General features: G+C 36.0%; 1 protein-coding gene across 13 annotated transcripts in view; it reads right to left on the bottom strand.

Moving 5' to 3' along the window:
- EIF4G3 (eukaryotic translation initiation factor 4 gamma 3) overlaps positions 1-21733 on the bottom strand; it is a 337040-nt gene that overhangs the window by 137243 nt on the left and 178064 nt on the right. For 7 of the 13 annotated variants that reach the window (XM_035727265.1, XM_035727264.1, XM_035727263.1 and 4 more), the window contains 4 exons: positions 10849-11028; positions 10146-10260; positions 2352-2449; positions 270-392 (listed from right to left, as the gene is read on the bottom strand). In XM_035727265.1, the coding sequence (XP_035583158.1) occupies positions 270-392; positions 2352-2449; positions 10146-10260; positions 10849-11028 (516 nt within the window). Of the gene's footprint in view, positions 1-269; positions 393-2351; positions 2450-10145; positions 10261-10848; positions 11029-11876; positions 11898-21733 lie in introns of all 13 variants that reach the window. The other 6 variants (XR_004820035.1, XM_035727272.1, XM_035727270.1 and 3 more) reach the window with 1 other exon arrangement.

Raw genomic sequence — 21733 nt, forward strand, 5'->3', positions numbered from 1 at the left:
TTGGTATCATGCAATAGTTCGTTAGGAAGAGTGGCAGCAGCTATGCTCTGAATGTGGAGACAATATATAGAAATATTACCAATAAAAATCTGGAAGTTATAACAATTTGTAAAGAGAAAGAACATGTCTACTTATATATCATTTAGATATTCAAGGCTATGAGACAACTGATGGACATGAGAAGTACAGAGAGTGGCTACAGAAAGAAGAGCCCAGCAGAGGTTAGTGAACAAATACACAGTGTCATCCCTCACAGCTCACTGTCTTACCTGAGGAGGAGTAGGTGTGGAAGTGGGTCTCCCTATGGGAGGAGTAGGATTTCTGCTGCCACCTCCAGACATAATCTCCTCTGTTATGTCTTTCCCTCCCTGGTTTGGATCCCGAATTCTTATCTATAAGGTCAGAATAAGATGGCATATTGAGAGATGGTTATCTATGTAGTAAATTTATAGGCCCATGATATGGTTAAAGGTATAAAGTGGGAAATCTATCAAATATCAAAGTTGATAATCACACTTGACTTTATTTCAATCACTGAACCGTATGGTGTCATTCAGAGAAATTTAGGACATTAGTTCTGACTTGAATTAATTAGAACAACAAGCTAAAATGAGACACAGTTGGCTGAATTTCTAGGTCAGAATGGCAAAGAATTAACGCTTGTCTTGTAAGAACTGCCAAATTAACTGATTTTATTTACAATGCTTAATGTAACATTCATAATAAAATCGTTTTAAAATATATGTTACTCTGTAGAATAAAGCTTTAGGAGTTGTAAATGTTCTCCAACAAAATGAAAAATGCACCTATCCCAGTAATTAGGAATAATTTATGTTGCAGATACCTTACATATGTATACAAGAATGTTCACTGCAATAGTGGCTTGTAGAGCAAAGGCACAGAAACAAGCTCAAGGCTGATCAAGAACATAGTAATTAAAAAAGTATGCTACATCCTTACAATTAAATACCAATCAGCCAATAGAAAGAATGAAATAGATCTACATGTACTGATATAAAATGATCATCCAAATGTATTGGTAAGTAAAAAGCTACAAGATGCAGAACAATGTGTATGGTGTTCTTTCAATTTTTTAAAGGCGACTTATGCTTACAGATGTCAGTGGAAATGGTGCTGCAAAGGAGACGGAGCACCTGGGTCTAGGCCTTCCATCCTGTGACAGTGCTGAGACCTAAAGACCCCTTCTACTATCACTACCTCCAAAGTGAAACCAAGGTAGCCCTGGCTTCCCGGAAATGTCAAAGCAATCATTAATAAAATCACCTGGTTCTGGAAGCTGTTTTGGGAATTCTTCAGTAAGATTTCTAATATCAGCTATTTTTTCAGATACAGAAACTTGTTTCTATTACAATTTTAAATATTGCTTCTCTTTCATTTGTTCTACTTTCTTGTTCAGTAACATCTATTATGTCTTCCATTTTCATCATCTTCTTTATTAATGTTTCTTTATCCTGGGTGTTCTTCACATCCATCATCTACCATGCTGTTTCAACATTTCTAAAGCATACTTTCTCAACTTCAGTGTCCTGATATATGGGCATGTCCTGCTTATTATGATGTGTGCACAAGAAATCTGTTTCTGATAATAAAAGAGCCTAAGTTTTGGAATCCTGTTATTTTTATTAGAGAGTACTTTCAAGAGTACTGATGGCTATGATATCTCTCCCACGTATCTCACCCTTGTGAATCTCATTTTGTGTGTCCTAATGGGTAAGAGATTGCAAGCCACTCTTCTACAGGATGTCCTGCAATGTGAACTTTATATTAGTGCACTCTAATTTTCTTGGGCCTGCCTTTCTAGACAGAGGCAAAGCCCCTGTAACTTCCTAAAAACAGAATACATTTTCTAAATTCTGATATTTCTAAAAATAAATCTATTCCACAGGGAGGATTTTTCTTATTGTCCTTAACATTTTGCTCATTTTCACTTGTGCTGTTTTTCCCCCTGTAAGTTCATATTTGAATGTAGAGCTGATTAGGACTGAAGTTAAAGGACAATAATCAGTATGTGAAAATAGAGCTCAAATTTCTCCCACTTAGTAAGATCTTAGCAGACTAAAGCCTCCCAGTTATAAAGAAGGCATGTTGTCATCTAGCAAAGCTACCTCAGTGCATGTTGAAAAATGATATTAAGCAAATGGTTCTTGTAACTTCTACTTATATGTCCATACAAATTGTCTAGGTCTAGCGGTAAGGATGTAAGTGAAGAATAAAAAATGGCAATCATTTGTGAACTCAGAAGAATACTGATTACAGCTGTGGGTAAACATATTTGACAAGGGAATGGATATTCGATTTTAAAATAAGAAAAATTAATAAATATCTCTTACTGTTTTTTTCTCTCTCTTGGCTGGAGGGGGCTGCTGCTGCGTAGGCACTATGATTGGTGCTGACTGATACACTGGCTGACTTGGGTAAAAAGGCGTTCCTAAAGAATTAGAAAAAAACAATGAAAAGAAGCATTCAGTTATTTTGTCAACCACTATAAGACTACTAATGGCACTGTGTCTCCGGACAATCAGTTAAAAAAATAAAGAACAAAAACATCCCACTTAATCATCTCTATCCAATAGCTTCCCTCTATTTACTGAAGTGCTCAACGAATGATTCTCCAAAACTCAAAACACCTTTCTGTCAGCATCCAATATGAAAATAACTAAATAACCAACTCCTGCAGATTGCCACTCGAGGCACCTTTCAAAAAAATTAATCATACTATAGCAATGCCTTTAAAAAACTCTATTCCAGGGGCCTGCCCATTCCCTGCAATGTGATTCTCAAGCAAGGGTTTGTGTGAATATGTTTTGTGTGGGGGTTTGGTCAGAGGAAGGAGAATATATATGATCATCTTGTGGAGTGGGAGTGGTCTGATTTTTCTCCCTACTTTCAGAGAACCACTGTCATAGGGAACCACCCTTAAGGCTCAGCCAATATCATACTATTGGAGCAGAAAAAAGGCTGAGAACAAACAGCTGAAAAATGAAGTCTGATACTAAGAGTCCAGGTTCCAGGGTTTTAACTACCTTATGTACCATTCTCTAGCTCTAGCAACAACCTATACCTACTACTATCCCTTGAGTACATCAATCTCTCCAACATTGTTCATACCTTTGACTATGCTAAAGGTATGCTAAAATTACCTTCTTCCACTCACTCCTTGTACTCTCAATGAATACTTTTCTTAACTTTAAAACTTTGACTATTAAAATAATTACTATTAAGCCAGAGTACTAAGAGAAGAGGTGATGAGGAAGGGTCAGATACTGGATACATTAAGTAGAATCTACGGATTTGCTGATAGAGTAGATGTGACTATGAGAGAAAGAAGTGTCAAGGAAAACTCTTTAAAGTTTTTTGTTGCAGTAAGTGGAAGAATGAAAATGCTATTTACTGTGCTATTTATTTACTTACTGAGATGAGGAAAACTAGAGGAAGAGTGGAGTTTAGAGCACAAAAATCAGGAGTTCAATTTTGGACATGTAAAGTTTGAGATTCTTACTAGACCTTCAAAAGCAGATGGCAGCAAGTAGGCAGGAAGAGACACAAGTCCCAGAGTCAGAGAACAGGTACCCATTTTGGAATTAGTATAGTATGGACAACATTTAAACCATGAGACTGGGTGACTGAGGAAATTAGTACAAATAGAGAATGAACCCGAGGACGAAATTTTGGGGCAGTCTATGTTGTTCAGACATCACGGGTATGAAGAAAACCTAGCAAAGGAGATGAAAAAGAAAATCAAGGCAGTGGCTGAAGTAAAGAGAATGGTTCCGGAATGGGGAGCATGCATAACTACGTAAAATGGCGCTGAGAGTCAACCAAGATTCAGCAAAGTAGGATGCACAGGTGACCCTGACAAAAGTTATATGGGTGGAGGGGCGGGAAAGTGCATCCTGATTAGGGTGGACTCAACAGTGAATGAGATGGAAATGAAGAAAAGTGGCTGGGCTGTTTGTTTGTTTGTTTGTCTTAAGATGGAAATAAAACACTATATACCTGTATGCTGAAGGGACTAATCCAGCAGAGAGAAAGAAAATGATAATGCCAGAAAGAGAGAAGAGAACAGCTAGAGTAATAGCCTTAAATGTGTACATGATGGGATCCAGTGCACAAGAAGACTGGCCTTTGGTAGCAACAGTGATGGTTGAGTCATGATAACAAGAAGGAAAAACATGAAGGTATAGGTAGTTAATACAGGTAAAATCCTTGGTATGTTAGTAAACAAATAATGTTGGCTCTATTATCACTGTCATCATCAACATCAAACCATCCCCACCATCATAATAGTCTTTAAGTGGTAATTTCTTGGAAGCAGTACCACATTTCAAGGTACCAGAATTCTGCAGGTCTCAATCAAATTCGGAGAAGATCTAAACAGGGGGCGTGGCTAGGATTTCAATTAATTCAATGTAAAAAGAGAAAAACACCTTATTAGCCATGCTTCTGGTAGTATATACAGTATTCTCAAAGTCAAGCTTAAATAAGCGATTCTACACTACCCTATAATGTCACTAGTTCCAAAACTCAGAAAACAATCCCCTAAAATTGGTTTCAAATGCTGCTAGACAGGCAATACAGTCTGCTCACCTTGCCATATTTTTTAAACTAAGTGACAAAGATCCAAAAGGTGAAAAAAATTAGACTGTTCTAATGAAACGTTTTTGAGTCAACATGACTGGGGTAGAGACTACAGATAGTACACTTGCAATAAATACCAGCTGAATAAACCTGGAAGCATAGGATATCTCAATAATGGGGTTAAACACAATTAGCAAAACATCAAGTCAACTGTGGACCCCAGTGGAATGGGCCCTCTAACTTAGCAAATAATGATTATCTTTTATAGAATACTAATTCAACTTCCTATATAGTCAGAGACATTTAAAAAGATTTATTTTATTCTATTAAAAATGTGAATAACTTTTACATACCATTTACTAATTAGGTATGTTACTTAATGTCCCCAACCTCTTATGCATGGAATGTAACAGGTTTATCTAGATTAGAGGTATGTCAACTAAAGCCAATAGGCTAAATCCAGTGCAATTTTATAAATAAAGTTTTATTGGAATACACCTACATACAGTATTTTATCTGTTACCTACTGCTGCCTTCTCACTAAAATGGGAGAGCTGAATAGTTGCAACAGAGACCATATGGCCTGCAAAACCTACAATATTGCCCTTTATAGAAAAAGGGCTGGCCCTTTTCTTCCCCTGATCCTTGTTCTCGATCAGTGGTTCTCCAAACTCCAGTCAATACAAAATGTGTCAATGATATATGGCAAAATTTACACAATAATAACCACATTACTATACTAACCACACACAGCCACAACTATAGGCTTGCTAATTTGACATTTTGGAAAGGTCTGTTACTATTTTGAAATTATTTCTGTCTTGTTCCTTTGTTGTTCAAACAGCCTTCCTATATGAAATGCTTCTGACATTAAATAAGTTTTCTTTGAAAGCCTTTGTGGCAAAATTAAAAAGGTAATAGTTCTATATGTTTCTTCCTTTATTTTACTTTACTTTTTTTAAAAATTTTATTTGACTAGGACATTGAAAAATCTGGGAACCAGTGGTCTAGTCAACATTTAGATTTGTTCTCAATGGTAAAACCCCAAGCACAAATATCAAACAAATGCACTGTAAGATCCTGAAAGGCAAGGAGAATATCTCAACATCTACATCCTACAAAATACCTAGTACACTGTCTTATACATTGCAGGTCTTCCAAAAACCTATCAAAACTGAATTTTCCCATAGAAACAAATAAAAAGATAGTGGTTAAGTATGCAAGTCGCACATAAAAATCAGTTTATGCCATAATATCCTAGAATAATAACATCAGTATACAACCACATCCACAATCACAGTACTTTTTTTAAAAAATTTATTTATTTTAGAGAAAGAGAGCATGAGCAGGAGGGACAGAGGGACAGGTAGAGAGAACCTCAAGCAAACTCCAAGTTGAGCACAGAGCCCAACACAAGGCTCAATTCCAGGACCCCAAAATCATGATCTGAGCCAAAACAAAGAGTTGCTTGCTTAACTAACTGCACCCCAACAATCACAGTATTAACACTCCATGAACACACAATCAAATTCAATTTCGGATGCCAGAGTTTCCCACTTCCAAACACCCTGGGGAACAGTGAATGAATCCCTCAACTCTTAGGACCTAAAAAAGGTCCAAACCCCCACAGAGCTCAGGAAAAGAGTGGAAAAGAAAATGAAAGAGGGAGGAAGAAAATGGTACAGTGAGAAAAGGGGAAAGTATACTGGTTTGAAGCAAAGGAGAACGGGACTTTTTTTTTTTTAAGATTTTATTTATTTGTCAGAGAGAGAAAGAAAGAGAGAGCACAAGCAGGGGGAGTGGCAGGCAGAGGGAGAAGCAGGCTCCCCACTGAGCAAGGAACCCAATGGGGGACTTGATCCCAGTATCACTGCTAACCACACCTCTTTGCTCCCAAACCCAAATTTTTACACCTTGGGTTATCACCTTCATGAGGTATTTTTCTGATATAACAGGCAGCAAAATATTTAAGAAACACTGATGAGAGAAAAACTGAAAAGTGACCTTGATCAAATACTACTCATTAGTTATTTTTCCTCAACACTATAGAAACACTCCAAGAATTATAATGTATAAACAGAATTTTATGATCTTGGTTACTGAACTTCATTCAGTAAGGGCAAAAATATTCTTTGAGAATCACTGTTCAAGATTTAAACTGAACAGAGGAGTAAAATATTATTACCCTAGAGTGAAATGTAAGCTAAGGAAAAAGAACCAAGACTTCCGCAAAAGAGACTGTCCAACTCCAGCTCCACCAGTAGGGCAGGAAGGAACAAGACTAGGATTCGTTCCTTACCAGTTCAGCCAGAGGAAGGCTCTCTACCCTAGAAGACAGGACTGCTGTGCTGCAGGACAGAGAACTAGGATTCCATTTCTTATACTTGCTTTTAACCTGAACCCCAGATTAGGAAGAAGAGGAAGGAGAAAAAGGGGGGACCAGGATCAGAGGGAAATGAAAAACTGGGAGTGGAAGGGTAAGAGAAGAAGGGATTCCGAAACAAGAAAATAGGAAGAGGGATGTTTATGTCTTCCAGTAGACGGTAAGGCCAGAGTAGCTGTCCCAAGGTGGTACAGCAGAAGGACCTATAATTGATGGGAACTACTGGATCAGAACTTTTAAGTCTGATAAAAGCATATTAACTAGTGATAAGCCTTAAAACTAAAATATCTGCCCAAATAATGAAAATAATCTAAGCCTGGATTATACACTATGATTCATCCCTAAAATGGAATACTATATAGCTTGAAATTCTATAGGTAATGAAATGGGAAGATGTCCATGAATATATTGTGAGATGGGGGGAAAAATACCAGAAAGTTTTAGAACATTATAAATAGTATGTGGCCATACATATTAAAAATTGTTTAAATATAAATGAAAAAGTATGTATTAATCTGTTAAATCATTGTTTCTTTAGGGAGTGGAGAAAGGGAAAAAAACTGGCTACTTCAACTTTATATAGTCTATATTATTTCTATTTTTCTCACTAACTTGGTTACTTTCATAATGAAAAATTATTTCAAGATTGTTTTTCTCATCTTAAGTTAACTAGGTGAACTGTTTTAATCTATAAGACGAACTGCTTACTTGATGGATTTTGGATCTGTGTAAGAATTTCCCAGGGAAGAAAGAATATCTAACAAAGGGAACAGATATCAACAATATTTGAGATACAACTGCCCCTCAATATCCTGCTTTTTGTGAAAATAAACAAATACAGTCTATATGTAACAGAAATAAAACCAAATATGTTATAATATTGTATATCCAAATCAGCAAAATATTTCCCTACCAGTAAACTCATCTATATTGTTTCTATAAATACTGCAGTAGTATTAAGAGCAATTAAGAGGGCTGGCACAGATTTATAATAGAATTTTAATGACAACATTTTGCATCAAAAAGTCATTTATATGATGTGTAAATAAACAGGCTAGAATTCAGTGAGACACCTTTCAAAATGATTTTGCGAATTAGAAGATACAACTGCATTCCCATTACAACATGGGATTCAAAGAGAAAAGTCTGGAGATTTTAGCATGTTTACTCTGACAGCCAGTCTCACCTTAATAGTTTTTCTATTCAATAAATTCTTGATAATATCAACTGCCAATTTTACACTTAAAAATAATTTTAATTGGGGGAACCTGGTTGGCTCAGTCAGTTAAGCATCTGACTCTTGATTTTGGCTCAGGTCATGATCTCAGTGTCCTGGGATCAAGCCCTGTGTCGGGCTCTGCCCTCAGAGGAGAATCTGCTTGTCCCTCTCCCTTGGCTCCTCCCACTGCATGCCCTCTCTCTCAAATAAATGAGTAAATAAGTAAATAAAATCTTTTTTAAAGTGGAAAAATAATTTTAACTGGATTTAAATTTATAGAATAAGTACAAATACAAAGGCACTAAGGTGGTATGAAAACTAAGTTCAAGGGGCACACAAGGGACACTTCAACAGTACTGGCAACATTCTATGTCAAAGCTGGGTGATGCACATGTATTACTTTACTTTAAAACACACATATATAACGTGTTGTTTTGAAAATATCAAATATTTCCTAGTAAAATACAACTTCAGTAAAGCCATGTTTCATATATACACACTTGCGACATTTAATGACATTATGAAGTGTATCATTTTATAACTGGCAGCTTCAAAAGCAATAGTAACCAAGGTAAGAGAAAGGTTTTCCCTTTTCTAGAAGTAGTAAAACCAGGTAACAACACTTGGTTCCTTGGCCTATTTCACCTCAAATCCTAAGGGAAATGTTCTTGGATATTCTAATGCCAATTAATTCTGATGTAAAGGTCTTTAATTGAGACACTAAGTCCCAATGTTAGGAACTTGGTTAGTAGATACCTGTTTATCTATACTAGATTACTATATCTTAAAAGAACAAGTTAAAATTTTAATATGTCCTTACTGGTAGCAAAAAAAAATCAATGCTTACTGAATCCCAAAGCTTAATTTTTCTAGTATTTGCTGATTTTATCCCTTAGAATTCACTTTCTATGTAATAAAGCAAGTATGTGGTAGAAATTTATTGAATAAGTCGTTTTCATTACTCTCTAGCTTAGTACTGGTTCACAAAGTACAAACATGGCACTTATTTCTCTACATTAAAAATATTTGTGATTTTTCGAGGCATTTTCATTTCACTAATCCTCATAACCTTCCTATGGACACAGATCTTATCACAATTTTGCAGAAAATGAATCACAGAGGTACTCAGTTATACTCAGTCATCCCACACCAATACCTAGTCACTGTTTTAGGTGCTAGGGATACAGCAGCGAACAAAAGAATCAAATTCTTTGCCTTTGTGGTAGTACATTCTAGTAGGAAAACATTAACAAACAAAATTTTGGTAAATGGTGATAAACGCTTGGAGAAAAAAAATCATGGAAGGGAGATAAGTTATAACTGACCCTTAAACAACACACGGATCAGGGGCATCCTCTGCTCACCTGCATGCAGTTCAAAATCCCTGTATAAGTTTTGAAGCCCCAAAATCTTAATAGCCTACTGCTGACTGGAAGCCTTACCAATAAAGTAAACAGCTGATTAACAGATATTTCCTATGTTACATGTATTACATATATTCTTACAAAAGAGTAAGCTAGAGAAATGAAAAAGTTAAGGAAATCATAAGAGAAAATACATTTACAGTACCATACTGTATTTATAAAAAAAAAAAAATCTATGTATAAGTGGACCCATGCAGTTCAAACCTGTGATATTCAACAGTCAACTGTATATTTATTCCATCAGCAAAAATCCAATAAAAATCTAGGTAATGATGAGTTGGTTGCAAATTCAGAACCTTGAGACATGGGTTCTTTGCAACAGAATTACCAGCTCTTTCAGATGGTGTCATTAACTGAATACTTCTGTAATACTCTTTCCTTGTAAACCACTCTCTAAAAAGCTTTCCATTCAGAACCGTTAGCAACATTTTATTTAAAAATTCTTTACACCACTAAACCTCACTGCCTAAACTGATTAGCAATCCGTTTTAGCAGAAATTGCTCAATATTTCATACTTACCATAAGCATTGGGGAAATCCCCAGGTCCTGGTCCAGGATAAAAAGGCCCTGGCCCTGGTGGTTGAACTGGATACTGCTGTGGGGGCCCAACATAAGGAGGGCCACTATGACGGTACTAGAAAAGAGAAATTAAAGATATTTATAAATAATATGAAGATAGCTTACTATTAAAAAACAAAGTTGTGTGTGTGTGTGAGAGAGAGAGAGAGAGAGAATTACTGAAATAAGGTGAAAAAACCCTTGGTTAAATACTTTCAAAAATGCTTGCTTGCCATCAAGATGCAATGAGGATGAAGAGAAAGATGTGCACTAGGTAAAAACCATACAGCAAATCAGTGCACAGACAGACATCAGTTCACTATAAAATTATTTCAAGCTGGTAGCTTTTAATGAAATTGAATGTTATCACAGGAACGGCATAATTACTGAGTCTGTTTTAGCGCAGATGGATATGGGGAAGGGATGGGGTAAAAGTTAGAAGATAAAAATAATTTCTCTAACATCTTAGAAAAACTTAAAGAGATGTAGAAATAGCTCCTTACAGTATTATGGAAAATGACAAAATGGCAGACTTATAACCAACAGAAAGTTCACATATCACTAAAAACCAATGCCATCACCCACCCTCCCTGCTTCCTTTGATGAGAATTTGGGTTAATTCCCACTCTATTGCTGGACAAGAGAGACCTGAAAGATACTTTACCTGTGGGATACAGTACTGAGGACCCTGGGGCACTGGGTACGGCATGGGCAGATGGTTAACCATCATGATGTGCTGATTGGCCTGATACACTGCAGTGGGTGTCTGTGCACCAGGACGAATGGAAGGAGTGCTGTTCGGGATGGTAGCTCTAGGAGGCTGTATCTGAGGCCTCTGAAAAAACTGAGGAGGAGAGAAAAAAATATTTATTTTTTTACAAAGGGGAATATGTAAATTTTACTATCTTGAGCTTTCTCCTTTTTTCCACTAATAAAAATGTTACCAACTGAATTGGAAATACAATATACATGAAAAGAGGCCACACTGCATGTGGCTGGGACCACTAAAAATATTCTACACTAGGCACACTAAGTCAAGTTTTGATCAGTGCTGTCACACATATGAAAACAGTTGGGCAGTCTCACTTTTAAAATGAAGCCTCAGCTATTTTAAATGAAAAATTATATACCATAATTATTAATTTTAAAATGTATAAAATATAACAAAAGGGTAGCTTCTGTCTCTCTAAAAGTTGTTTTACTGTATAAAAGTACTTATATTAAAATTAAAAGCAGTCCCTTAAAAAACTACCATTCAAGTAATTTATAAAATATTTCTAGACATAAAGATTTTTATCTCAGTCTATCAGAGTCAAGTTAAATTAAAACTACCAGTAGAGTTGTCACATGCTGATTGTCACGATGGGAATGGCCTTCCTTTTCTAAAAAGTGGCAACCCCATATTAAAATGAACCCAATTTTGCTATCTTGAATAGTTTGCCATAAAAGTGGAAAATCTAGACAGACCTAAGAATGGTCTGGAAGGAGTAGAACTCAAAATTTATCAAATGGCAGCCAGTACCTGTGGTTATTTATGGCTCTCACTGCAGGCTTAAAAGCCTTGAAACAATATATCAATAATAAATTCCCACTGTGAATTCATGTATATTCATCAGCAAACAATCAATCTCATTGTAATAATAATAAGGGAACAGAGTAATAAAGAGGCCATGCAGAACCAGTAGTTGTTACCTGGATGGGTCTGAATCCTCCCTTCAATTATGAAGCAAGAAAGCAGCAGGAAACAGAAAGAAAGCCAATGGAAAAGCTTATAGATCAGTAGGAAGGGGTAGGACATAGCATGCAGCTCAACAAAAATATCTTTCTATTCAGTAATAATAGGAGAAGAAGGAAGATTAGAAAATCAGAATGACAATTCTCCACTTGAGAATTCAAGGACACATGGAATTGAAGAACTGAATCACACTTAATTGAATATAAATAAATCCAGTGGCAAAAATATTCTAATCGTAGCCACAAATTGTTTACAGCTTGAAGGGATATGTCTGCTTTCAAGTACAGATGGGAATGATTCCTGATTCCTATTCTTGGCTCTACAGACACCCATTATGTGACCTGGCATTATTTAACTTCTCTATGATCCACTCTCCATCCTTAATGGAGAAAAGAGTTAATAATAAAAGTGCCATTCATTATTTTAAAGTTTGCAAGCATCCTAAGAAGTAACTAAACTTTTCAAAATATATTAGACTCTTCAGGACAGAAACCTGCTCTTCTCAACTAATACGTCATGTAAGAGGCCACTTAAAGCTTTAAAATGGGGAAACATAAAACAGGTCTTAAAATGTGGTCTAGCTCCAAAATCTCTTGAGTTGTCTCACAATTCCAGACATGAATATTGATTGCAATTGGTCCAAATTAAGCAAGGATGAGCTTTGACCTTTGGGCCCACTCAGGTCTTATCCTGTCTTATTCTTAAGCATCAAGTTACCCACAGATAGAAGAAATAACTTTTTATCTTGTGCTGAACTGGAAGAATTAGGATCCAATGTTCAAGGCTCATCCCCATTTGGCCTTCATAACCCAGGACAAAGAAAGCCCTAAAAAGTCACAGAAAAGCAATAGACAGTACAGCAGGAGAATGGAGTGGATGGGGGAACCAGATGCAGAAGGCCACAGAGAGTAGGTTGATGGAGATGAAAAGAAAGTACAAGAAGCAAAGTTGCTAACAGGAACCTGAGTTGGGCCACACCGACAACAACAGTCTCACGTTTATCTCCACTGAACAGTCTTGTTGACAGACAGAAGAATTCTGTTGGCTGCAACCAAGAACACTGCACTAGTAAACTTGCCATTCTACACTTCATTTCTCTGAATTACACAGAAGATAAATCTACTATTCATCAATGTATGTGAGCTGTAAAAATACTACGTGAATGAACTTAAGCATTTTTCTAACTTGGTTATTATTATGTCAGTAGCCACAAAAGTGTCACAGGCCTCAAAGAGAGGATAGTCATTCATCTGCTCAACTTCCTGAGCATTACTCCATGTTAGATGCAGCAGACAGAAATCTTATTCCTGTAAGATAACTTTTTCCACAACTCTAGAGGGCAGCCAAGACAAGGAGAGTATCACACACAACAGGTGATGATCCACTGTGGTTATATTACCATCAAATTTTTTAAGAGGATTTACTGCCTGAAGAGACACGGTGTTACTAACTTGCGCAGAGCAAGAAAAGCAGATATGGGCAAAGTTTCCCCACAGTCCTAACAGTTTACTGTCCTTCTCCAGTCACTAGTTTCCAACTCCTCTGTGGGGGTTTTTAACCCCTGTTTACAACAGCTGAGAATACAGCTTATTCAAGGAGGATTCAGAAGCCTGTTTTCTTCAGTGGTTTTAAAAGAGAAACAAACAAGTGTTTCTGATGATACTGCTAATATTAACATAAGCTGAACCCAGGAAAACACAACATTTATGATTATGTGGACATGCAATATTTTTTATAAATGAAGAGAAGACTTCAGCATTGAAGCAATGTAGAAAAGTGTATTCATATATGCACATTAAATAACACTGAAGATTTATATAGTACTTACTAGCTGTATGTAATTATTTTACATATATATTAAATTATTCTTACAACAAAGCTCTAAGACAGGTAGGATTATTAACACCCCCATTAGATATACTGGGAAATTGAGGGACAGGGAAATTAAGTAACTTCCTAAAGGTCTCCCACCTGTAATTTAAACACAGTCAGGTTTAGGTGTATAACTTTTAACTGTTACACACTCTACTTCTTATTTTCAAACAATTGTTGACAGTCAAAAGAAATTTTTTTTAAGGCTGAAGGAATGTGGTGAGACCTTTATCCAACTACGCTAATGGGTGGCATATCCCTCAATCGTAACATTCCTGGTAAGAAAAACGTTCCATCAATTACTTCACAAAATTCATGCTTATTATTCAGGAAAATAAATTTCTTCTATCTACAAGACTCTAATTCTGTATCTCCCTTAAAGTAACTGACACCTGTTCATATGCTTTTACATTCTTGGTTCAACACTTAACAGACCTTTTACTCAAACTCCCTGCACAAGATTTTTACAAGGACAGGCTATCTGGAGCTTATTTTTCACCCTTAAGAAGTTCCTTTCCTCCCTCATTCTCCCTCCCTCATTCTCCCTCCCTCCTCCCCCCACACGAGATTCTACTATCTATAGAACTAGAAAAGATATAATGGCTGGAAAGGCAAAGAAATAAAAAGAGATGGATTCTCTTTTTTGTACTCTCCTAACCATTCAACTGTAAATTTAGAATTAGATTTAATAGTGGTGCAGGAAATTAAAAATCTGTGGGTGGGCATGCCAGCAAACCACAGGTGATTAAAAAGAACCTGTGAATGTGAATGGGCCTTCCCAAACTGCTTGCAATGCTTCTGAATCTCTTTTCCTCTCCACCGATCATACTCTCCTGGATGCTGGATGGAAGGACAGTATGAGCCATTTAATCTAACCACATACCTAAAGTTTAAATCTCTTATTTGACATGCCCTTCAGGTCACGACACTTGAGCAACTGAAAACAACAGTTCCATTTCATTATTAAATGGAGTTCTGACTTTCCTTCTACTCCAAATTTTTCTCTCTGTATCATCTTCCCTCTAGTCCAATAAATATTCCTAAAATCACATCAAAGTCAAATCCTTCTTCTACAGAAGTGACAAATCTCTAAGTTATGTGAAGACAGCCGTCACTGCCAACTTTCACACCAATGTCTGTTTTTTGTTCAAATTACTACCCTCCATGCCCTGTCCCTTCAACCAAGATATTGAATTCCCTCTTCAGCTTTCTCTCAATATGGTCCCACAGTTCAAAGTCTCACTGAATAGAGAACCAAACACAAATACCCCGGTGATACCTGCCCAGAATGTACCTGGCCTCACTCAATAAATTTATCTGTTGCTAAATGAAAGAGCAACATCTCTCTCTTATTCTGGCTGATTGTATTTCCATTAACAAAACCAAGAATAACAGGAGCTCTTTTGTCAACCACATTTTACTACTGATTGGTACTGAGTACCAATCTTGTAAAATCCCTAAGTCTTCTTTATATATAAGCAGCAACAAGTCACGCTCTTCACTTTTGTATGTACTCTTAGAGTTGTGTAATGAAGTTCAGATAGGGAATCATGTATGTTGTTCCTTTGAAAATGTATCTGGCTAATTTCAACCCATCATTACAGACTGTACAGATACTTCTGGATTCCAAATGTATAATACAATGTCAAAACCACATAACCACCAGCAAATTTGACAGGCATGTCATTAATCCAAGTCACTGATGAAAATGCTGAAAAGGGCTAGGTAGAGAAGAGAGGAATCGTGTACAACATGATCATCTCCAAACTTGATTTCAATCTGTTTTAAGTCTTTTATCTTTCAATGGTCCACTAGTATGCCAGGAGAATGGCAAGGGGAAAAATCAGCCCTCATTTGAGGTGGTACTTTGCACAGCTTTTTAAAGGGCTAGGATACATTTAAAATAGAGGCTGAATTTAGAGTACCCATGATAGCTGACTTTCACTGTAACATTCTAGAAGCCAGGAGGAAAACGTTACCTCTTGGAAAATCCTTCTAAAGATGTGATAATTATAACATTACCTAAAGTTTCCTGGCCAATAACATTAGTAATAAATGCTTTTTGAATATGTTGGTAATTCTATCACTTCTCATGAATTCACTCTTTCTAAAATCATCAAAGACAAGGATATCTCTAAAAAAACTACATAATAATTCAACATTCTCTAAAAACTACCTATTCATTTTCAGCAACTAGAAAAGTCATATTCAATCACATTAGTTCTTCCTATGTGGAAAAAAAAACTACACAATACTTATTAATTTGCAAAGTAATAAATACCATATCAAAAATATGCTTCTGAAATCCCTAGCTTTCTGCCATATATAGTTCAGCCTACTGGAGGAACAGTAAGATTTGCAATTATGAATTTTTTAGGTTAATATCTTCAAAAATTCTAAAGTACTCTTGAGAAAAATAACATTGCTATAATTTTCTCACAAGTTATAAGGAAACAAGCAGTGAAGAGTCCACATAATGGGATATCATTCAAGTATCAACCAGATATTCTGCTGACTTACACCAATTTATAAGAAGATTATTACATTCTAAATTCTTTCTGTACTTTCCCTGCATGTGGCCAATATCACATAATTTACGTTTCATTAAGAATTAGAAGATGTAAGCCCTAGAGACAACAGCCACTTGCCATATCTGGTTACTTAAATTAAAATTAAAAATTCTGTTATTCAGTTGCACTGTACATTTCAAGTGCTCAAGAGCCACATGTGGCTAGCAGCTACTATAGTGAACAGCGCAGACACAACATTTTCACCACCACCACAGAAAGTTCTATTAGACAGTAGTGTCATGGAGGATTAGGTCAGATGGAAGAAAAAAATCCTAAGGATTCTGTTCAGGAACAGAAGGTGTTCTGTCTGATCATGATGTAGACTCAAAAATGAACATCCTTGTAGAATACTTCGCTCACAGGTAAAAATAGGTTGAGAAAGGGGTGGAAAGATAGGCTGTGTCACTATTAAAGGAAACTGACATTTACCAAGAATCTATTATGTGCCAGGGACTGTGACAGGCAGGTACTCTGATCCTCACAACACCCTTAGGAAATAGGTGCTGCTGTTTTAACACTTCAATATTTTATTATTTATGAGCATATTTTATCCATTTCTCAGATAAGAAATCTGAGGCTCAAAGTTATGGCAACTCCCGGGGCGCCTGGGTGGCTCAGTTGGTTAATCGACTGCCTTCGGCTCAGGTCACGATCCTGGAGTCCCAGGATCGGGGCCCGCATCGGGCTCCCTGCTCGGCAGGGAGTCTGCTTCTCCCTCTGACCCTCCCCTCTCTCATTCTCTCTCTCTCAAATAAATAAATAAAATCTTTAAAAAAAAGTTATGCCAACTCCCAACCTGTATTTTCTTTACTATCTCTGCCATAACCCTACAACTCTTTGGTGAATAAGGCACTAGATAAAACTGCCCAAGACTGACTTACATTAAGCTCTGAAAAATATAAGAGGACTGGTCATAAGACTGCATAAATGCTTGATCTTATTTCCAAGTAATATCCATTAGACTCTGATATGCCAGAACTGGCCCCGGAGGCAAGCCCTAAGCCTTCATTTATTTTACTTTCCAAATCTAAGAAACTGCCTAGAGCAATACAAATATTTCTCTACCAGAAACCAAGACTTCAAATGTAACAACACAAGTTTGAATACAGAAATCTTTTAAGGTTCATAACAACAACAACAAAAAAAATCAACATGAGCCAGCTATTTTCTTTTCTTTTAATCTTTTAGCAAAAAGAACAAAACTAAAACAGGAAAACATGCACAGTTTCAATGCTGCTTGCCACTAGGTAACATATTTCCTTGATGCGAAATACTGTTAAGCTTTATCAAGCTTTTATTTTACACTAAATCCAATTGCTTTTAATATGGCATACTATTCAACATTTGTGAATATTATGGGAATTAAAATCATGTATCAACACACTGAAAAATGTTTTTGTTCTAGGAACACTTTTAAATACCAATTCCCTGGTCTTTCTCAAAATGCAAAAACTACTCAGCCATAGTATTTAACCAATACTTGTTCTCTGTTGTGAAACCCAGAAGTAAAATGACAGGAACACAAGTAACTTTAACCCACAACTACACGAATTTCAACTACTAAACATGAAACTAATAACACAAGCCAGAATCTACACTATACTAAGTGACTTGCTTTACTTATGAGTGTACATTCTATTCTTTCAGTTTCTAATTACCTTGGGATTTTCAAACATCAGAGTAAAAATAGTTGACATATTTCTAAAGCCACGGGTGTTTGCATATAAAATTACTTAGTACTTCTTTTACCTTTGAAGAAAACTGTTAGTCTAATCTAAAGCTCTCTTCAGGTTACAAAATGTAAGAAAATAGAACATCCTAATTAATTAAAGAATCCCTGTAAAAGCCAAAAACTAATGGTACTAGAAGAAGACATGGCTGACATAATTCTAACTGGAGCACGGTATCCCTGACTTGAGGGACTCAATAAGAGCTCTGGCTGGCCACACATAAAGATACTCTAAATAAAAGTAGTTCCAAGAAATACATTCTGTAAGTTTCTTGGTCCTATTAAACTAAAAATATTACTATGCACAATCTTATTTGTTTCATTTCAATTCAGTTTACTTCATTTTACAAAGAAGAAAAAATACATACATAGGTTCTAGATTACTAAACTGGACAACCGTGTTTTCATTTCACAAGCAATTACCTCCAATTAAGCTTATCTAAATAACAATATTTTTTCCTTCCTAATGTTTATAGAACCAATTGTTACTAAGCATTCACAAAAACTTATGTATTTACTGTTGGACTTTAGAAACAACAATCATAGGAAATATCATCCAGCATCAAATTATTGTGTAAAAAAAAAAAAGATCAAAGCATGAAAGGATATGTGATCAGAAAGGTAGCCACTGATGAACAATTCAATAAAAGAGAAATGAGAAATCTATTCACTAAGTTTAACTAATCAAAGCTAATTCTAACCCTTGATTTAATTCTTTCTGGCCAAAGAAAACAACTATAAATGAAAAAACCATTTGTGCCTTCAATTCACAACAAACCAAAAATAACCTAGGACATAGATGAAAAAAATGTATTCTCTGTATACCACTCAATGTTTTTTACTGTTTACTCTCATTATACTAGTCTCTATGTACTGTTTTCTCTTATGAGCCATCTCCTTCTCTATGAACCTCTACCTGACTTTCTTTCTCTTCCTTCTTTCTTTCTCTTTCTTTCAACACATACATGGGGGGGGGGGGAGGAGCACAGGGAAAGGGAGAGAATCTCAAGTAGGCTCCATGCCCATTGCGGAGCATGACATGGGGCTCGGTCTCACGACACTGAGATCATGACCGGAGCTAAAAATCACGAGTCGGACACTTAACCAACTAAGCCACCCAAGGAGCCCCTCTACATGACTTTAAATTTTAGGAGAAGATCATTTTAAATACAGACTTCAACCAGTAACTCTCAAATGGGAAATAGTATCATCTCCATGGGGGTTATTTGGAAATATATGAAGGTGTTTTTTGTTTTGTTTTTTAATTGTCACTGGGAGAATTCTACTGGCATTTAGAGTCCTAAGGTTGCTAAATGAACTACAATTTACAGGGAAGTTTTTCATGACTGGTTATCCCACCCAAAATGCCAGTACCTATTCCACAGTGAAACAAACCAAACTGGCCTGTACATCCATGGATACAGCAGAGCAAACTCTTCCTAACAATTTGCTCTATGCCACACCACTGTTTGAGCTAGCTCTGCTCAGCAGTGCCACTTCAACCCCACACCCTCCCTCCTCTAGTTCTCCACGGGAACTAATTCCTGCTGCTCCCTCACCAAAGTTATGTATTTCCTTACTCACTTAATTCTCTCTGGTGTAATGAAAAACTTTTTAACTGCTATTTAGAAAGGAGGAATGCCAGAGTAAAAAGGAGCCAGCTACCTGAAGTTTTTGTATTCAAAAGTAATGCTCTGGATTTATGATGCAGCTCAACAATCTATCTTCAAGAACTAGTATAAAAAGGAATTATTTTCCTTGCTAATGAATAAATAATAAGTATATACACATATGGAGTTCTATTTTAATTTCACAAGCATCCTAAATAAAGGACCAATCTGCCAATACTTTCTTGAGTCATATTACACATGAAAATGATTTCAGAAATGAAATCAACCTTTTCTCACAAAGACTCCTTTAAGTTTTCCTTGGTTTTTGGAATTAAAGAAAAGACAAAGAGAAGAAAGTTCAGAAAACAAATTTTTCCAAAGAAGACGATTTATAAAGGCTTAAATACAACATCCCTGTTCCAAGGACCATTGTGACTGAACAGAAATTATAGAAACACTTAGCCTTCTATGAAGGCCCACAGAAGTCGTTTTTCTTTCTACTCTGCTTCTGGAGCAGAGATCTCCCAAGGTTTCTCTCTTAGGAGTTATCTCTCTGGCTTGATCCCTGACTAAAATTTAAGCCTTGCCTCTATGACCCTTGACTAAATATTTTATAAAATTTATAATCAATCTTTTTACCTAAGGGTTTATCTTCTTTTTAATTATTAGTAATCTTGCCCCATAGATCTGTAGTATATGCCAAATACTGCTTATCATTTTCCTTCTATTATCTCATTTACTCTTCGTATCAGTCCTAAGATGGCTACTAATACTGCCCCCATTTTACAGATGAGAAAACTGAGATTGAGACCAGTAAATAACTCACCCAAAACCGCTCGGTTAATAAGAGTTAAACCTAGGTCTAGTTGACACCAAACTGCAAGCTCTTTAACAACACTATCTGTTGATACTAAAAAAATCTCAATTTTATTTCTTCATCTAATCCAAAGAATCGCCATCCACTTCATACAACCACATCTGAGTTCTACAAAGTGTCCTTAGCACCTCAGAATTTGCTTGGTTTTTACATCATCTAAATTTAAAAGACTTTATTTTGAGAAACAGAGCCTTATATTAAATCACTGGTAGACAATGAAATCCTATAATTACACCATGTCCATTTACTCAGTAATAAGAATTCTAACTATGATTAACACAGGTAAACAATGGGTAACATTTCTCTAATCTTATCAAACCATACTAGATTGCATAATAATATAAAAAATAGCTACCACTTATTGCTGTTTACTTTGTGACAGATGCCTAAAGAATCTTATCCCTAACATAGACTATAGGGTATTTATCCCCATTTTACATATGAGGGAACTGAGGCTCAGAAAAAGATCTGTTTAACCCAGCTGGTTACACAGTAAAGCTGGTAATATGAACCCAGATCTGTAAGGCCTAGGCCCTTTCTACTGCAGCAGGAGAAAATGTTTCAGGACACTCTGTAAGAAGTTATTTGGAGGGAAAAACCCTGCAAGGACTTTCTCCCAAACCACCTCCTCTAGTATATTCCTGCTAAATAAATTAGTGTCAGCATATACATTTTTGAATTTTAATTTATACAATTATTTCATTTAAAAAGAACCAATAAGCTACATATATTAAAATTAAATAAGGTATTTATTTTCTATGTATCCTGAGAATAATTCTATAAAGCAAATGAATATGTATTACTGTTAATTTTATATTAGATCTAAGTTAGTAACTGAAATTAAGTGGTTTTAGAAATATTAATGCTATTTTATACACATCAATACAAGTTACATCAGAATGTTAACAGAAAACCCTTAGAATGTTGCCTGTTCCAGTCAAATTTAAACAATACAGATATCCACAAAATCTGTGAGGGCTTACTGTATCTACAATTTTTCAGGGTTCCTTAAATTCAGAGCAATTATTTTGGGGGGAAAAAAACCACTCTATTATTTTTAAATTGTGCCATTAACAGAAGGGAATGGGTTTGTTAATAACAAAATGCTGTGAAATTAGTGCAGGACAAAAAGAACAGAATCACAGGAGACCGCAGC

Source organism: Zalophus californianus, chromosome 4 (genome assembly GCF_009762305.2).
Source record: "Zalophus californianus isolate mZalCal1 chromosome 4, mZalCal1.pri.v2, whole genome shotgun sequence".
In the NCBI taxonomy this organism is placed as follows: domain Eukaryota; kingdom Metazoa; phylum Chordata; class Mammalia; order Carnivora; family Otariidae; genus Zalophus; species Zalophus californianus.